This window comes from Chrysemys picta, chromosome 11 (genome assembly GCF_011386835.1).
Source record: "Chrysemys picta bellii isolate R12L10 chromosome 11, ASM1138683v2, whole genome shotgun sequence".
Classification (NCBI taxonomy): Eukaryota; Metazoa; Chordata; order Testudines; family Emydidae; genus Chrysemys; species Chrysemys picta.
In genome coordinates, this window is record NC_088801.1 from 11,800,687 (window position 1) to 11,816,210 (window position 15,524).

At 43.4% G+C, this 15,524-nt stretch overlaps 2 protein-coding genes across 4 annotated transcripts in view; one reads left to right on the plus strand and one right to left on the minus strand.

Annotated features, from left to right (window-relative positions):
- Positions 1 to 12,761, minus strand: part of MYLK (myosin light chain kinase) — a 303,266-nt gene extending 290,505 nt beyond the window's left edge. For 2 of the 3 annotated variants that reach the window (XM_042843095.2, XM_008167811.4), the window contains exon 1: positions 12,206 to 12,761. In XM_042843095.2, coding sequence (XP_042699029.2) covers positions 12,206 to 12,313 — 108 coding nt within the window. In that variant the 5' untranslated portion in view covers positions 12,314 to 12,761. Of the gene's footprint in view, positions 1 to 11,544; positions 11,698 to 12,205 lie in introns of all 3 variants that reach the window. The other variant, XM_042843094.2, reaches the window with a different exon arrangement.
- On the plus strand, positions 3,431 to 6,291 carry LOC135974306 (uncharacterized). The gene is made up of 2 exons (XM_065561516.1): positions 3,431 to 3,910; positions 4,184 to 6,291. Exon 2 carries the CDS (start codon positions 4,835 to 4,837, stop codon positions 5,681 to 5,683), a length of 849 nt encoding a protein of 282 aa, XP_065417588.1. The 5' UTR covers positions 3,431 to 3,910; positions 4,184 to 4,834; the 3' UTR covers positions 5,684 to 6,291.
- Positions 12,762 to 15,524: the final 2,763 nt, after the last annotated feature.

Genomic DNA, 15,524 nt, shown 5'->3' on the forward strand with positions numbered 1-15,524 from the left:
AACAGTATTACTCTAAACAGGGCCTTTGGCCTCCTTTAAATCCAGCCAGGTACAACAAGATATTCATCATATTTCACTGACCATTATGACAATGAGCAATAACAATGACGTAACTGACTGAATTTAGAGGTGATCAAGGATCACTGTACATAGACTTCCTCAATAATAATATTTGCTGGGTCAGTTTCTGTGTGATGTGCTTAATTCATTCTAGAGCAGGGGTTCTCAAACTGGAGATCATGACCCCTCAGGGGGTCACTCAGACTCATAGACTTTAAGGTCAGAAGGGACCATTATGATCATCTGGTCTGACCCCCTGCATGTTGCAGGCCACAAAGCCGTCCCTACCCTTTCCCTTGACTCTGCTGTTGAAGTCCCCAAATCCTGTGGCTTAGTGACTTCAATTGGCAGAGAACCCTCCTGCTAGCGATCCCTGCCCCATGCTGCGGAGGAAGGCAAAAAACCTCCAGGGCCTCTGCCAATCTACCCTGGAGGAAAATTCCTTCCCGACCCCAAATATGGCGATCAGTAAAACCCCGAGCATATAGGCAAGAGTCTCCAGCCTGACCCTTGTTAGCCATTATACTATTTACCTGCCATGGCATGGTATTACTTTGGCTAAAATCATATTTTTCCTTTAAACCATTCCCTCCATAAACTTATCTAACTTAATCTTAAAACCAGACAAGTCCTTCGCCCCCACCGTTTCCCTCGGAAGGCTGTTCCAATATTTCACCACTCTGACGGTCAGAAACCTTCATCTTATTTCAAGCCTAAACTTCCCCACAGCCAGTTTATATCCATTTGTTCTTGTGTCCACATTAGTACTGAGCTGGAGGTTATTACTGGGGGGGGGGGGAAGGTGTCGTGTCAGCCTCCACCCCCAAACCCCGCTTTACTTCCAGCATTTATAATAGTGTGAAATATAAAAAAAATATATGTTTTAAATTTATATGGGGGGGGGGTGTCACACTCAGAGGCTTGCTGTGTGAAAGGGGTCACTAATACAAAAGTTTGAGAACCCCTGTTCTAGAGTAGCCAAATCCTGAAACCTTCCTTCAGCTTTGCCTAAGGCACTACTCAGGCAAATCTCCCAGTGACTCCAATGAGAGTGTTTTACTAGGGTTACCATTCGTCCGGATTTACCCGGACATGTCCTCCTTTTTGTGCTAAAAATAGCGTCCGGGGGGAATTTGTAAAGCACTCACAATGTCCGGGATTTCCCCCTCCCCCGTCAGAGCAGAGTGAGCGGCTGGGAGGGCTGCAGGGAAGTCCCGGGCTGGACTCAGGAGCAGCTGTAGAGGAGCCGGATCCGCCCTGCATTCTGAGCCGGCAGCTCCCTTGCAGCCCAGTCCGGCAGCACTGTGCAGGGCCAGGGACCGGGTTTAGTTGTGCAGGGCCAGGGACCGGGTTTTGTTGTGCTGGGGAGCTCAGCCACGTGTCCGGCTCGGCTGCACAGAGCCCAACACTCTGTTCTGAGCAGCAGGGTAAGGAGGTCAGGGGGCAGGAAGGTTCTGGAGGTGGCAGTCAAGAAACGGGGGGGGCTTTTTGGGGGGAGTGGAGAAAGTTTTGGGCAGTCAGGGTACAGGTAGGGGGTAGGGTCCTGGGGGGCAGTTGGGGGGGGTCTTAGGAGGGGGCAGTTAGGGGACAAGGAACAGGGGGGGAGTGTTTGGGAGTTCTGGGGGGGGGGTGTCAGGTGGCAGGGGTGGGGAGATGGATCGGAGCAGTCAGGGGACAGGGAGCAGAGGGGTTTAGATGGGTTGGGAGTTCTGGGGGGGGCTGTCAGGGGGTGGGGAGTGGTTGGATGGGGCGTGGGAGTCCCAGGGGTCTGTCTGGGGGTGGGGGGGTGGATAAGGGTTGGGGCAGTCAGGGGACAAGAGGCAGGGAGGCTTAGATAGGGAGTGGAGTCCTGGGGGGCAGTTAGGGGCAGGGGTCCCAGGAGGGGGCAGTCAGGGGACAAGGAACGGGGGGAGGGTTGGGGGTTCTGGGGGGGCGGGAAGTGGGAGGGGCAGGGGCGGGGCTAGGGCGGGGCTCCTCCCGTCCTCTTTTTTTCTTGCTGAAATATGGTAACCCTAGTTTTACCTAAGCAGGTAATAGGACTGAGGCAAAATTGAGTGAGGACTTCTGAATTTGGCCCAACATCAAGACAGACAATACCAAAAAGACACCCTCCTGCTCATTCTTCTCAACTGTCCCCCATTATGATGGACTCCTTTCATCCCACACAAACCTGGTATGGGCCCTTCTTTATTAATGTAAATCATATAAGAAACAGCGAATCATGATACAGACAACTTGCCAGGAGCCTGAGGGACAGAATTAACTGGCATGGCTCTCAACCAGGGACTAGATTACACTGTTAAGGCACTTCCCTGAGTAGGGCTCTTGTGGATTTTAAGCACCTTTCCTCTTCCTTACACAGATTATGTTATACCAGAATGAACGACAATTGGGATAGATGGGGAGGACTTTAATTTTAAATAAAGTACAACAAGTAACTGAAAACCAACAGTCAATGAGCATTCTGAATCCTGTGGCACATCAACTATATCACCAAGTATGGCATAGTGATTTTGAAAGCACCGTCAGCCCTTGGAACCAGCCAAACCCCATGCACACAAAAGGCACTTATTGGCTGAAGAATTAATATGGCACAAATATATTTAATCCAGTCACAGAAGAGGTGACGGGGTCAAGACAACTGCTAGTGCAAGAACAGCAGCTTGCTTGCTGGCCTCATCTCTACAGCTCTGAAAGAGCCGACACGCTGCAATGAACTTTGGCAATATTGGGGTCATTATACAAAAACATGTAGCAGCAAATTGACTGGGAAAGGGATTCAGCGAGAGAGTACTCTGAATGTGCAGTGTAACACTAAGCGCTTAACTGCAATTGGCAAGAGATGAATCTCATTGCTTTCGTTCAGAAGACAATTTGATGCTTGAAACTATAAACCATAAATTGGGGGAAGGAGGCAGAGTGGATAAAAATCAATGATTTTTTTAAATGAACTTTTTTGAGGAAAAACCCCAATCTAAAGATCGTTTTAATTAAGATATCTCATTGTGGAATAGGGATTATAAATGCTAATTCTATAGTATGAGACAATATAGTCATGTAATGTTTAAGAAATGTTTTGTAAATGAGTGCCAATAGTTCATGGATTAGGGATCCAATTTTATGGGGTTCCAGGGACTTCTGTATAGATTATTTAGGTTAATCTTTCTAGCTACCCAATGGGACTCAGTGCTCAGTCTAGAAGATACCATCAGAGATGCTCAGTTTTGCAGTTCTCAAACTCTGGATTTGGGTCTCCAGAGATAACATGCTTGTTAACAACAAAAATGGTTTTAAATAAATAAATAAATAAATAAAATATATAGAGGTGAGAAATAACAGACCTCAATCCTATTGTCCCTCTGCAAATTTGTGTACACAGAGGCAATCCCTTACCTCTCTCTAAAAGTGCAAAGTTTCAAAAAGTTCAATGAATAAGAGATTGTTGGGGGCGGAATAGATCTGGACAAGAAGAACTCTGGAGATAAATGTGGGAAGGGAGGGACAGGCAGTAGAAACAAAAGTGAAACTGTTCGAGCAGCGTATTCCAGAAGTCTTGAGGTCTTTCTGAGTGTAGCCTTCATTGATTTGAGATCAACCATACCATTCTCTCACTAGAAGGGAAAACCTATAATGGCAGCAGACCATAAGAGAGACCCAGTTTGGGAATATTTTAATGAAGTTTCTCTATCTGTGGGTAAGACAGGCATGCATGCAAAATGCAAACAGTGCAACAAAGAATTGCAAGGCTTGGTTGCCCAAATGAAACAACATCATGAGAAGTGTTCCTTCTCAGGAGGAAGCTGCGTTGAAGATGATGAAAGGAACATGTCTGAACATGCAGGATCTTCAGGTTGGTAAACTTTTTTACTTCATACTTCTTTCTTAAGGACTGCCTGTCTTCCTTCTGGACTATTCTTGAATTCTCATGTTTGAGCAAAAAAATATAGTTGTTACTCTATTTTAGATTCAGTTGTTATAAAAAATAAATAGCTGAAATAGGCAGGTCTTCCATTTACAATTTCACCTTTAAAGTAGTACTGAGTGTCAGTGAATGAAATGAGTAATACTAAATGAGCAGTATGGTAATAATAATTAAATAACTGCATTTACTTATTTTGTTTAGGAGAATCCATCCTCAACATATAGGATTCTGAAGACTATCCACCTTCAAGATCACCATCGTTTTCTATAGTTTCAGAGTTATCTGCCAATGATAGTGTTTCAGTAACATAGCCACAGTACATCTCACCTGTAGCAAAAAGAAAAAAAAAAATCTCCATCATCCAGAAACAAGCATAGATAAATCTGTGATAAGAACCAGCAGATTATAAAAAAAGGTAATTGATGAAAAAATTGCCTGGTTTGTTTATGCAACAAACTCTCCTTTCTGTAGGATTGAGAACCCACACGTCATTAACATGGTTCAGTCATTAAGACCAGGATACAGTTCACCCAACAGAGCAGATGTTGCAAGCGAATTGCTGGATAAAGTGTATGAAAGAGAACTTGAGCAGTGTGCAAAAGGTCTAGAGGATAAAATTGTTAACCTGAGTCTTGATGGGTGAAGCAATGTCCACCATGATCCTGTTGTATGTGCTTGTGTGACAACAGAAGAAGGGAATGTCTTCCTACAGAAACAATTGATACATCTGGAAATGCACACACAGCAGAATATTTACAAGTAGCAGCAGTAAATGCTATAAACAAACTGTGAAAAAAATTCAAATGTTTAGTACGCAGCTTGGTCACAGACAATGCTGCAAATGTCTCCAAGATGAGAAGAAATTATTCTGAAGAGAGTCCCAAGCTAATAACATATGGTTATGAGAGTCCCAAGCTAATAACATATCCTCATTTGATGCACCTTCTAGCCAAAGACTTCAGTGTTCCAGAAATAAAGGCTAATGTTGTTGAAATTGCAAAATACTTCCATAACAACCACTTTGCAGCAGCTGCTCTGAAAAAAGTGGGAGGAACCAAGCTAACTCTCCCACAAGACGTGCGATGGAACTCAGTAGTGGACTGTTTTGAGCACTATATCAAGAACTGGCCTAATCTGATGACAGTTTGTGAACAAAATCGTGAAAAAATAGATGGCACCGTCACAGCCAAAGTTCTCAACATTGGGCTTAAGAGAAATGTTGAACACATGCTGAGTACCCTGAAGCCTATTTCTGTAGCCTTGAACAAAATGCAGGGAAATAGCTGTTTTATTGCCGATGCTGTTGAAATTTGGAAAGAACTGAGTGAGATCTTAAAAAGAGAAATATACAATGACAGAGTTAAATTACAAGCATTAAAAAAACAAATGGGACAAGCATTATCTCCAGCTCATTTTCTTGCAAATATTCTCAATACTCGGTACCAGGGGCAAACCTTAACTGCTGAAGAAGAGGAGTCGGCTATGACATGGACATCCAGCAATCATCCCTCCATGATGCCAACTACAATAAACTTCAGAACTAAGGGTGAACCATTCAAGAAATATATGTTAGCTGATGATGTTTTAAAGAAAGTCACACCAGTGAACTGGTGGAAGTCACTTAAGCACTTGGATTCAGAGACTGTTGAAGTGATAATCTCACTTTTAACAGCAATAGCTTCTTCTGCTGGTGAAGAATAGAATATTTTCTTCCTTTGGACTAATTCGTTCCAAATTGAGAAATGATTTGGGACCTGAAAAAAGGCAGGAAAGCTTGTTTTTCCTTTTCCAGATTATGAACAAAAACAGGAAAATGAAAGTGAAGATGACTGAGTTAGCTGCAGAAGCCAGTATTTTAAGTTTCTCATGTTGACCTGGCTGACAGTCAATTTAATTTGTTTTTGTTTTTTTTTAATATTTCATTTAACTATTTTAGTTAAAAACAATTTTAACAAAAACAAACCTGATTTTAAAAAACTTGAATGTTTAACTAAAAACAAAACAACAATTTTTGAAATAATATTATATGTTAGCTGTTGAAGAAAAAAATCCAGAATACATAACATTGTTGTTTTAGTTAAATAAAAATTTAAATGACTGTCTGGTGATGTTCTCCTCCTAATACAGCATGGGAATAAAATCCTCTAAATATTAATGATTAACCTGTTGAATTGGAGATAGTTCACCTCCCAATGACTTCATAAATATCTGCTTCAATTACCTTTGGTAAATTAAATAACCAATCATTCATTTTCTAATATAGCTGTAAAACTAATCTGAAAAGTTTTCAAAATAAATCACTTTAAAAATGTATAGTGTGTACCATCTAAAAATGAAACCTACATCTCTGAGTTGTGAAGTATATGTATTAAGGTAATAACAACCAACAAGAATTCACTTTTATATAGAAATCCATGATTAAATCGAGTCTTCCTGACAGTGATTTAAATCAAATCCACCCTGGAAGGGGGGGAAGAAGATTGCAGCCTCCAGACTGTATTTCCTGAACTATTAAAGCATAACCAATACCACCATATGAGGAGTCTGATCCTCTGTGTGCTTATTCTGAAGAATTCCCATGGAAGCCAGTGACAGCTGGTTTTAAGGCCAAAGTTCCCCCAGTTTGGATGTCTAAGCACATGCACCTTAATCCACATTTAGGCACCTGTGATTTTCACAGGTGCAGAGAGCCCCTAATTCCCATTTAAGTCACTTCAGCATCTCAGAAACTCAAGCAACTGCTATGTAGGTATCTAAATACAGATGCAGGTGCCGATCTGTAGGCATTCAAGTTTCAAAATTATGGCCCAAATCTCCATTTCTTTTCCTTGATTCTATTCACAATGAAGCATTGACCAGACACCTTTCAAGATGTTTATTCCTAAACCATTGTTCTGACAGATGGAAGATTCTCAGATATGTGGGGGTTTCAGATGTAAATAATGCACAAAGACGCTTTAATTAAATAAGCAGTCTGAGGGAGAAGCTTCTGTAGACCCTCTTAAAATCTTAAATCCTGCAAACTGGATGAACAAAAGGTAGATTAGGCTCACATCTTAAATTCCAGTAAACCTGAAAAGCCTCAGTTAATAAATCACTGAGAGAAAGTTTCTCACAGAATCTCCCCCTCTACAGAAGTGTAAGCTAAATTTATTCCAGAATGTCAGGGTTTAATTTTCAGGGTTGCAGCTATCTTCCCTATTGACTTCTAATCTCTGTGAATCAGGCCCTCAATTGTTTATTAAGGGCTTGATTCTACCCTCACTTACATCAATGCAACTCCATCACTGTGTGAGAGAGAGAGAGAAATAGCAGTCCCTGAGAATCTCCAGAGGCAGAAATAGTTGATAAATAATTATGAATACAAAACTTTATTAGCCAAAATTTCCACTAATTTAAATAGGAGTTTTGCCTGCATCAGAACTGCTGGATTTAGCTCATTAAAAGACAAATGTCTCAATTAGTACCTTATGACCTGTTTTATGAACAAAGTTATCAATCAGCCTTTCAAGTTTGCAATCAGAAATTAATGTTCAGCAACTCACTAATCAGCCAAGTAACATCTTTAGTCTCATCTTTGATATGGGTTCACAGTTAGTATTTTATTCTATTTGTGGAGGCATTTATGTGCAGATAATTATTATAGACAGGCTCTCTACTGTAATCAACAGTCCCATCCATGATTGCAGGGTCCAGGCCAGGATTGAAGAAGACCCCACAGTGTGACCGCAGGCTGCACACTACAGGTTGTGTTTAATTTGTCTGGGAGCTAGGGTATCAAAAGGACGTGAGGCCAGTCTACACTAAAACATTAAGTCAACCCAGTTAAGCTGCTCAGCAATGTGAACATTTCACACCCCTAAGCAATGTAGTTAAGCCAACCTAACCCCCAGTGTAGACAGCTGTAGGTTGATGGAAGAATTCTTCTGTCAACCTAATTACCACCTCTCAGAGGTGGATTAACTACAGTGATGAGAGAACTCTCCTGCCGCTGTAGTAAGTGGCTACCCTGAAGCACTACAGTGGTGCAGAGTTTAAGTGTAGGCATAGCCTAAATTCAGTGGCTTTGGCCTGTACATTCACTACAGATTACTCCTGTCTCTTCTCTGCTATGAGACATGTCATGTTGGTCCCAGGATATTAACAAGACAAGGTGAGTGAGGTAGTATCTTTTATTGGATTAACTTTTGTCGGTGAGAGAGATGACCTTCCGAGTTTACACAGAGCGCTTCTTAGATTCGCTGCGTAAACTCAAAAGCTCATCTCTCTCACCAACAGAAGTTGGTCCAATAAAAGAGATTACTTCACCCACCTGGCCTCTCTTCTCTACTGTGAGACAACTCTAAGGCTCAAACCAAATCCCTGAATCTGAACAACCGCTAACTTGTGGAGCGGAGTGGGGCTCAGAATACAAATGTTGGCCCCAATCTCTCTAATGAGCTGGGCCCAAAACTCTGCATATACCCATCTATATATATTTATTGTATGGCCTGCATCATCATAGCTCCAACTGTTTGTTGATCCCATCACTCCCAGCTTGAGTGCGTTGGAACTCTCCCCAAATCCTCAACCCCATTTGCATCTGCAATTAGTTTTAGGAGGGTTCTGAAAGTAATTTGTAACTGTTCATGTATAATCTCTCTAGCACTGTACATTTAGCCTGCATGTCTTGGTTAGGGCTCTCGGTTGGCCTTAAGAGTAGAATCTCTGTCCAAAGGAAGCTCTATAGCTCTTGGTAAGAAAAACAAAACACCACAACCACCACCACAAACAAACCTCCTCCCAAAACAGGGCTAGAATCAATAAAGAGTCATGCGTTAATTTCTGAAATCTATCCTGAGCAAATGGTACACAGTCTTGTGTTATTAAGGAACATTTTCACCTTCAGCATTACACAGGCTAGTCAGAGGAATCTTATTAGGCCATCCCCTGCATTTTCGATTGCATCATATAGTGGGGCAAGTACACATAGGGGGAGACACATCAAATGCTTGTAACAGTAGAGTATCAAGTTCCAAACTTCCTTGGCAGCAGACCCTTTGAGATTTCCCTACAAGGCCAATAAAGATTAGGGTGAGGATATTAACCGTAGTGAGCCTCTCACATTTACATAATATCCTAGCTCGGATGTTCTGGTTGCACTGAAAGCAGTAAGCATTATTACAGTAAGCCACACTAGCCCAGCGTGTATCACATCCCCTTGTAGCGAACAGCCTACTACTGGTACTAGCTAATGGTGTTACTCCTATAGCTCACGTGATAGAGGGCTGAGCTATGGGAATGAATGTTCATACTCCACTGAGGCAAGAGTTCATTATGGAAAGGTTATACTGAGTATTCTACAATAAAACTTAAATGCAGCTAATTAATGCTCTAAAGTTCTCCCTGTATAGAGATAAGGAGGAAACAGCAAGCATAATATTGGGGTGGATCAAACTGAATATTACTGAAAAATGCCAGGTGATAGAGAATTACTAGTAAATATACTATACTTAAGAGAGACAAATATCCTCCCAATTCATGACACTCCTAGACTCCACCAGTTATTTGTAAGTTTCCTAGCTGTGGGAGGGGAAAAGATCTCAAGCCTGCAAACCAAAGTATGTTTAGCAAATACAGTAATAATCCAACCAGTGGGGAAAACCAGAGGAGAAAAATGTATCTACAGGCTGGGAATTTATTGAACATTTAGGTGCAAAGTCTGCCCTTATCTCCAGGGCCAGAGGGGTCCCAATGGAGGGACCCGCATGGTTCCATCACCAAGGGGCAAAGGACAAATTTTGGGAGCCACTGCAGAAGGAATATATCTCCTTGCAGGTCACTTAGCCCAACTCAGCAGGGGCTGCTTGCTTGGAATAATTTAGGGGCAGGGTAAAGAGCAACCTAATATAGCATTTATCCTCCAGCCCTTTCCCTTGTAGAGGGCATGTTCTAGGCTCTGGAGCAACTCTGCCACCACTCTTCAGCCTTGGGAGGAGTATTTCTCCCTATGCATCTCCCTGCACCCAGCCAGAATACTTGGTTTGGGGACCTGATTTGCACTTTACAGACAAGGAACAGATAGTTTAGAGGGAGAATGTATCCATCTTTGTATCAGAGATCTCCAGACTTTGCTAGTCAATTTCATGCCATTCCATCCAGGAAGTGATGCCAAGCTAATAGCCAGATGTGCGCAGACAGGAGGTGGGAGGATTAAGTGGAAAAGAATTCCAAAGTGTGCTATTCTATGGAATGAAGTTAGAGTGCTGAGAAGTAATTTCCCCCTCCTCCCAGCAAGCTAATAATTTTAAGTATCCCACCCCCTTCCACCACTATTTATGCATTATATCTGAATAAGGTCAATAGAATTTAACCCCAGGATGACGCACTCAGGGCTCTGAGCAACACTATAAAAATTACGTTAACAGTCCACAATATTACAATAAAAAAAATCTTCTTAAAACTTAAAAGAACATAAGTATACATTGGAAGAAACATTTCTATGTATCTGAATGCACTCACTTTATATTTTAAAGACCCAAAAGATGTTTGAGTGAAAGTAGTTGCAGTGGTAATTACAACCTAACCCACTGAAATCTGCTCTAGACAAGTCTTTGCCGCTAGCAAACAGAAGACATTTGTGTTTTTTTTTTAATTAATAATTGATAAGAGGATATGCTGTACTACCTGTTTTTCAAAATAATGAATTCCTGGTAATCTAGGCTCAGTCCTGCAGTCCTTAATCATGCAGAACTTCATGGGATGCCCTAAAGCTCTTGATAAGAAAACAAAACAAAAAAACTTCCCCAAAAAAATACAGGGCCAGAACCAATAAAGAGCCATGTGTTAGTTTCTGAGATCTATCCTGAGCAAATGATGCACAACTCCTATGAGAGTTTTGCAAGAGACAGGACTTCAGAGATCACACCATTGCTGGAGAGGTCTTAATTTTGTTGGAAACCAAGACTCCGGTCTTCCAAGTGCTTAAATACATGCTTCTCTACTTATGCAAGAAGTCCCTGTTGACTTCAGTAGGGCTACTCAAGTGTCCAGTTCTTGTGCATCAGTGTTTTGGCATCAGGGTCTGCTGGAGCATGAACTGTATTTTTCTATCACTGGCTGCTGCTTAGTACTAGGGTACATCTCCATGACAGATCCCAGATGGGGTAAATCACCCTTGCTCCGTTGACTTCAGTACATTTTTTATTTCAATTGAGCGAGGGTGTTTTACATCAGCGGAGGATTTGTCCCTGTGTTTGTCTTCCTCCCTCCCCCACACTTGGCACAAGAGCCTTCTTCCCTGCAGCTCCTGCCATCCGGAACACCTTTCTTCCTCAGCATCTCAAACCTCAGCTGAGCACATCTCTTTATTCTCTCGCGTGAGTGCACCACTTAAACGACACAATAGCAGATTGAGAGAGAAATCAGCTCTGGGCAGCCTTTTGAAATACAGTTACTATGAAAGAAGCTATTCACAAAATCCGACCGTGGCTCTGGGAGGAGTATGTGCTACTTTGTATGAAGCATGAGAATATAAAAATAAATGGCATTGAAGTGTGCGTTAGCCAAGGAGGAGCTCTGACCTTCGCTCGGGAGATTAGTTGCAAAGTCCCTGTCCACAAAATCCCAAGCGATGCAAAACAGCTTCAGGCTCTGCAATGTCGCTTCCTGTTGTCTCTTCCCCTCACTGTCACCTCGCGACTGGTTTCCAAACGGCCTCTCACACAGAGCTAGGGCTGGGAGAAGGGAAGTTTTCATTCCCTCCCGTCCTCCTCTCAGCTCTAAACCCAGCCAGTGCATTTCACACAGGCTGGTTTCGAGCCCACTCCCACAACCCCTTTATAAAACACTGGGCAAACTGGTTTGCATGGGCAGGGAAAATCAAACCATGCATTCACATGCGAGAGCTTTCCATGGAGCTCCGAGCCCACAGCGATCTCAGGCTCGGCTTGCTAGCAGCTCAAAGCACACCGAGTTAGCCAGAGAGCTGGGCTCCTTCGCGTGCACCGACCCTGCTGCTGAAGCGGACCCTGTTTGCAAAAGTAATTTCCAATAAGGCCGAGTCTGCAGGCAGAGGAGAATTACCCCCGGCGGAAGGCGGCTCAGACACAACCTGCTCCCTGGCTCGCCGCCCGCGCCGGGCAATTTACAAGGTCTCTCCCCAGCCAGCAATAGGAGCGGGTGGTTCAGAAAGGAGCAGCGCCGAGAGCCGGGGAATGAATGAGCAAAGAGGGAGTTACTCACTGCGATCTGCCGCGGCTGCTCTGGGAAGCCTCCTGGGGGGGAGAGAGACCCGGAGGAAACTTCAGCCAGCTCGCTTCCTCCTCCTGCAGAGTTCCTCAATTGCACCATCCAAGTGGGGTTTTTAAAACTTCCCTGCCCCTCACAACAGCGAGAAACGCGGAGCCAGTTAATGCCTTAGCGTTAGCAGGAGCCTTATTAGGCAATGTGTGCATGGGTTTGGGCTGGGGAAGGCGGGTTTTGTGCACGCGCTGGGAAAAAGTTTCAGAGACAGCCTGCTGCACTTTTGACAACAAACGTTGGTGACCTACAAGGGAGGGGTGAGAGCTGTGTGTGTGCAGTGGAGACGAATGCAGCTGCCTGACCTGAGACCGCTCGGTACCCAGAGCGCACACCTCCTCCGCAGCTCAGAGATCCCTACAGCAAGCAGCCTGCCGCGCTATCCCAGAGATCAAAGGAGCATGCAGGCAGGAATCAGGCAGTACAGAAAGGAGTCTGATTGGAGAGATCCCAGGAAAAGGAATCTTACTCCCAAGAGCAGATAGCACACAGAGATCAAAGGAGGACACATCTACAGAGAGAAGTTGCTAGATTGATTTATGGGAAAGGTCTGATTGTGGGTGTAAAAACACTATCAAATCAAGCTCCCTCCCTCACCCCTGTGATAGTGTTACACCCACTTTGCACAGGTGTGACAACACAAGGTACAAAGCAGTGGGGAAAAAATGAAAGGCTGTTTTCAAACGTCTCTCTCATAAACCACAACAGAATTGGAGAAGAATTTTTGTGTAGGGTTTAAGATCACAGACACGGGGTGTTTTGGTTTTAAATAAACCATTTACAGTTCAAAATCAGTTACATTAAGAAAAGTAAATGCAATCCTTGTTTTAAAACCTAAATGTATAGATTTTGGATATGGGTGTCATGGGGTCACAGCCCACTGCAGGATCAGGGCCTGTGTCTAATATTACTTGCATATTACCAAATTAGACTTTAAAATATATTAAGTTTATCCCTTAAATAAATGCAAGAATGCTCGTTGTTTCTTATTGGCAATTTTAATGACATAAGGGTCATCCTGCAAATATGTATGTAGTGGACAGGGGCACAGAAGTGTCAGCTTTGGGATAAATCCTCTTCTTGTGCGCAGGCATGGCTCCCATCAAATGCAAGCCCCTTGAAATGTGACTCTTAGTTGTGGTTTGTTTCTTTGTTTGTTTAAAGGGTGGTGGGGTGGAAGGATTGCTTCCTCTGAAGTATACAGAACACAATTCAGGCTATGAATCTCCTTTTCTCCCTGGTGTTCCTTAAATGCCTCCACATTTAAACACAGTTACACAGAAAAAAGGTCTAGGATAAAAACAAGCACCAATTCTGCGCATCACTTTCAAGTGATGTCAACAGCATTACATTTGTAGAGACTTAAATATTCTTCATTCTAATCCTGGGATGAATTTTGTGCACAAAAACAGTAACAATGAGCATTCTTTAAAAGGGGGCAGCATTGGATACCACTTTTGCTGGTACGTCATCTGTTTCACTGAGCATTAGCTGCTGGTACATAAGAAGAGCAAGTTACACTACTAGTCTAAGAACCCTCTCTTTTGGTTCTCTCTTGTGGTGCTGTGTCTAAAGTGCAAGGCTAAGAAGACCCCTTCTTCAGCTAGTTTGAATCCTCATCATATAGAAACAGAAGCAAACATATATGGAGTCCAACTTCCATAATCTGCCTGGCCACTGGTAGACAATGGCTGTTTAACTGGAAAGGCATTCACATGGCAGCAGTGAGAGGAAATGGCACCCCTCCCATTATGCACACATACAAGTGCTTGGCATAAGAGGGGGACCTTTCATGCACCCACTCACCCATACAGAGCTGGTCTTAGTTTTTTTCCATGCCCCAGCTAACCAGCATCTATGTAATGGCAGCACCTTTGGGGATGGAGCTCTCATCTGTCCAGCAGTTTTGACCAAGTGTTCGAAGCCAGTGCCACTATCTCCACTCATGCTTCTCTGAACCTTGAGTTTCACTTTCCTTTGCTCAGGGAGCACAGCTACTGGTGCTATTTTCTCCAAAGGCACAGGGAGGAAATGAAACATTTTCCCTACCATTGCTCGAATTTGGGGGAGACAAACAGATGGTACTAGTCTCCAAAGCTCCACCCACTTGGGACGCCAAAATGAGATGCCAGAACGAGGCCACCCTCACAACAGATTGTGCAGATGTTCAAAAAATGATCATAAAGACTCTACTAAACCCATTGGGCTTGGCTTAGCTTCATCGGGTTTTGGATACAGCCAGGGGCAGGGATGGATTAGGGCATAGACACAAAAGACAAGTCTTGCACCTCAGCTCTCACAGTTCTTCAATGATATCATAATCTCACTTTTGATTTAAAAGATGATTCTAGCCTTCACAATCATAAAGAAGGCATGACCCGAGTGTCACCAAGGAAGTGACGTTTGCCTTCAGGAAAGGGAAGAGCTCTGGCCATTAAAACCACTTAGCCCCACAACCAGCACTACAGCAGGTCAGGCCCCTGCTGGGATCTAGAGCACTGGCTCCCCCTTAGTGGAGCTTAGATGCTCCATTCTTTCCCTTTGAGCTTTTGGCTCCACTGGTCAGAAAAGGGCAACTAAAATGATTAAGGGTTTGGAACGGGTCCCATATGGGGAGAGATTAAAGAGGCTAGGACTCTTCAGCTTGGAAAAGAGGAGACTAAGGGGGGATATGATAGAGGTATATAAAGTCATGAGTGATTTGGAGAAAGTGGATAAGGAAAAGTTATTTACTTATTCCCATAATACAAGAACTAGGGGTCATTAAATGAAATTAATAGGCAGCAGGTTTAAAACAAATAAAAGGAAGTTCTTCTTCACGCAGCTCACAGTCAACTTGTGGAACTCCTTACCTGAGAAGGTTGTGAAGGCTAGGACTATAACAGAGTTTAAAAGAGAACTGGATAAATTCATGGTGGTTAAGTCCATTAATGGCTATTAGCCAGGACGGGTAAGGAATGGTGTCCCTAGCCTCTGTCTGTCAGAGGATGGAGATGGATGGCAGGAGAGAGATCACTTGATCATTGCCTGTTAGGTTCACTCCCTCTGGGGCACCTGGCATTGGCCACTGTCGGTAGACAGGATACTGGGCTAGATGGACCTTTGGTCTGACCCGTCACGGCCTTTCTTATGTTCTTATGGTCAAATCAGGAGGGGAAAAACTAAAGGTATCACCCTGCTCTTCTTTCCATTGGCCTTTAGAACCGACTAATGGCAGAAGGGAGTGAATGCAGCACCTTGCTAAACTTGGCACAGGCACTGT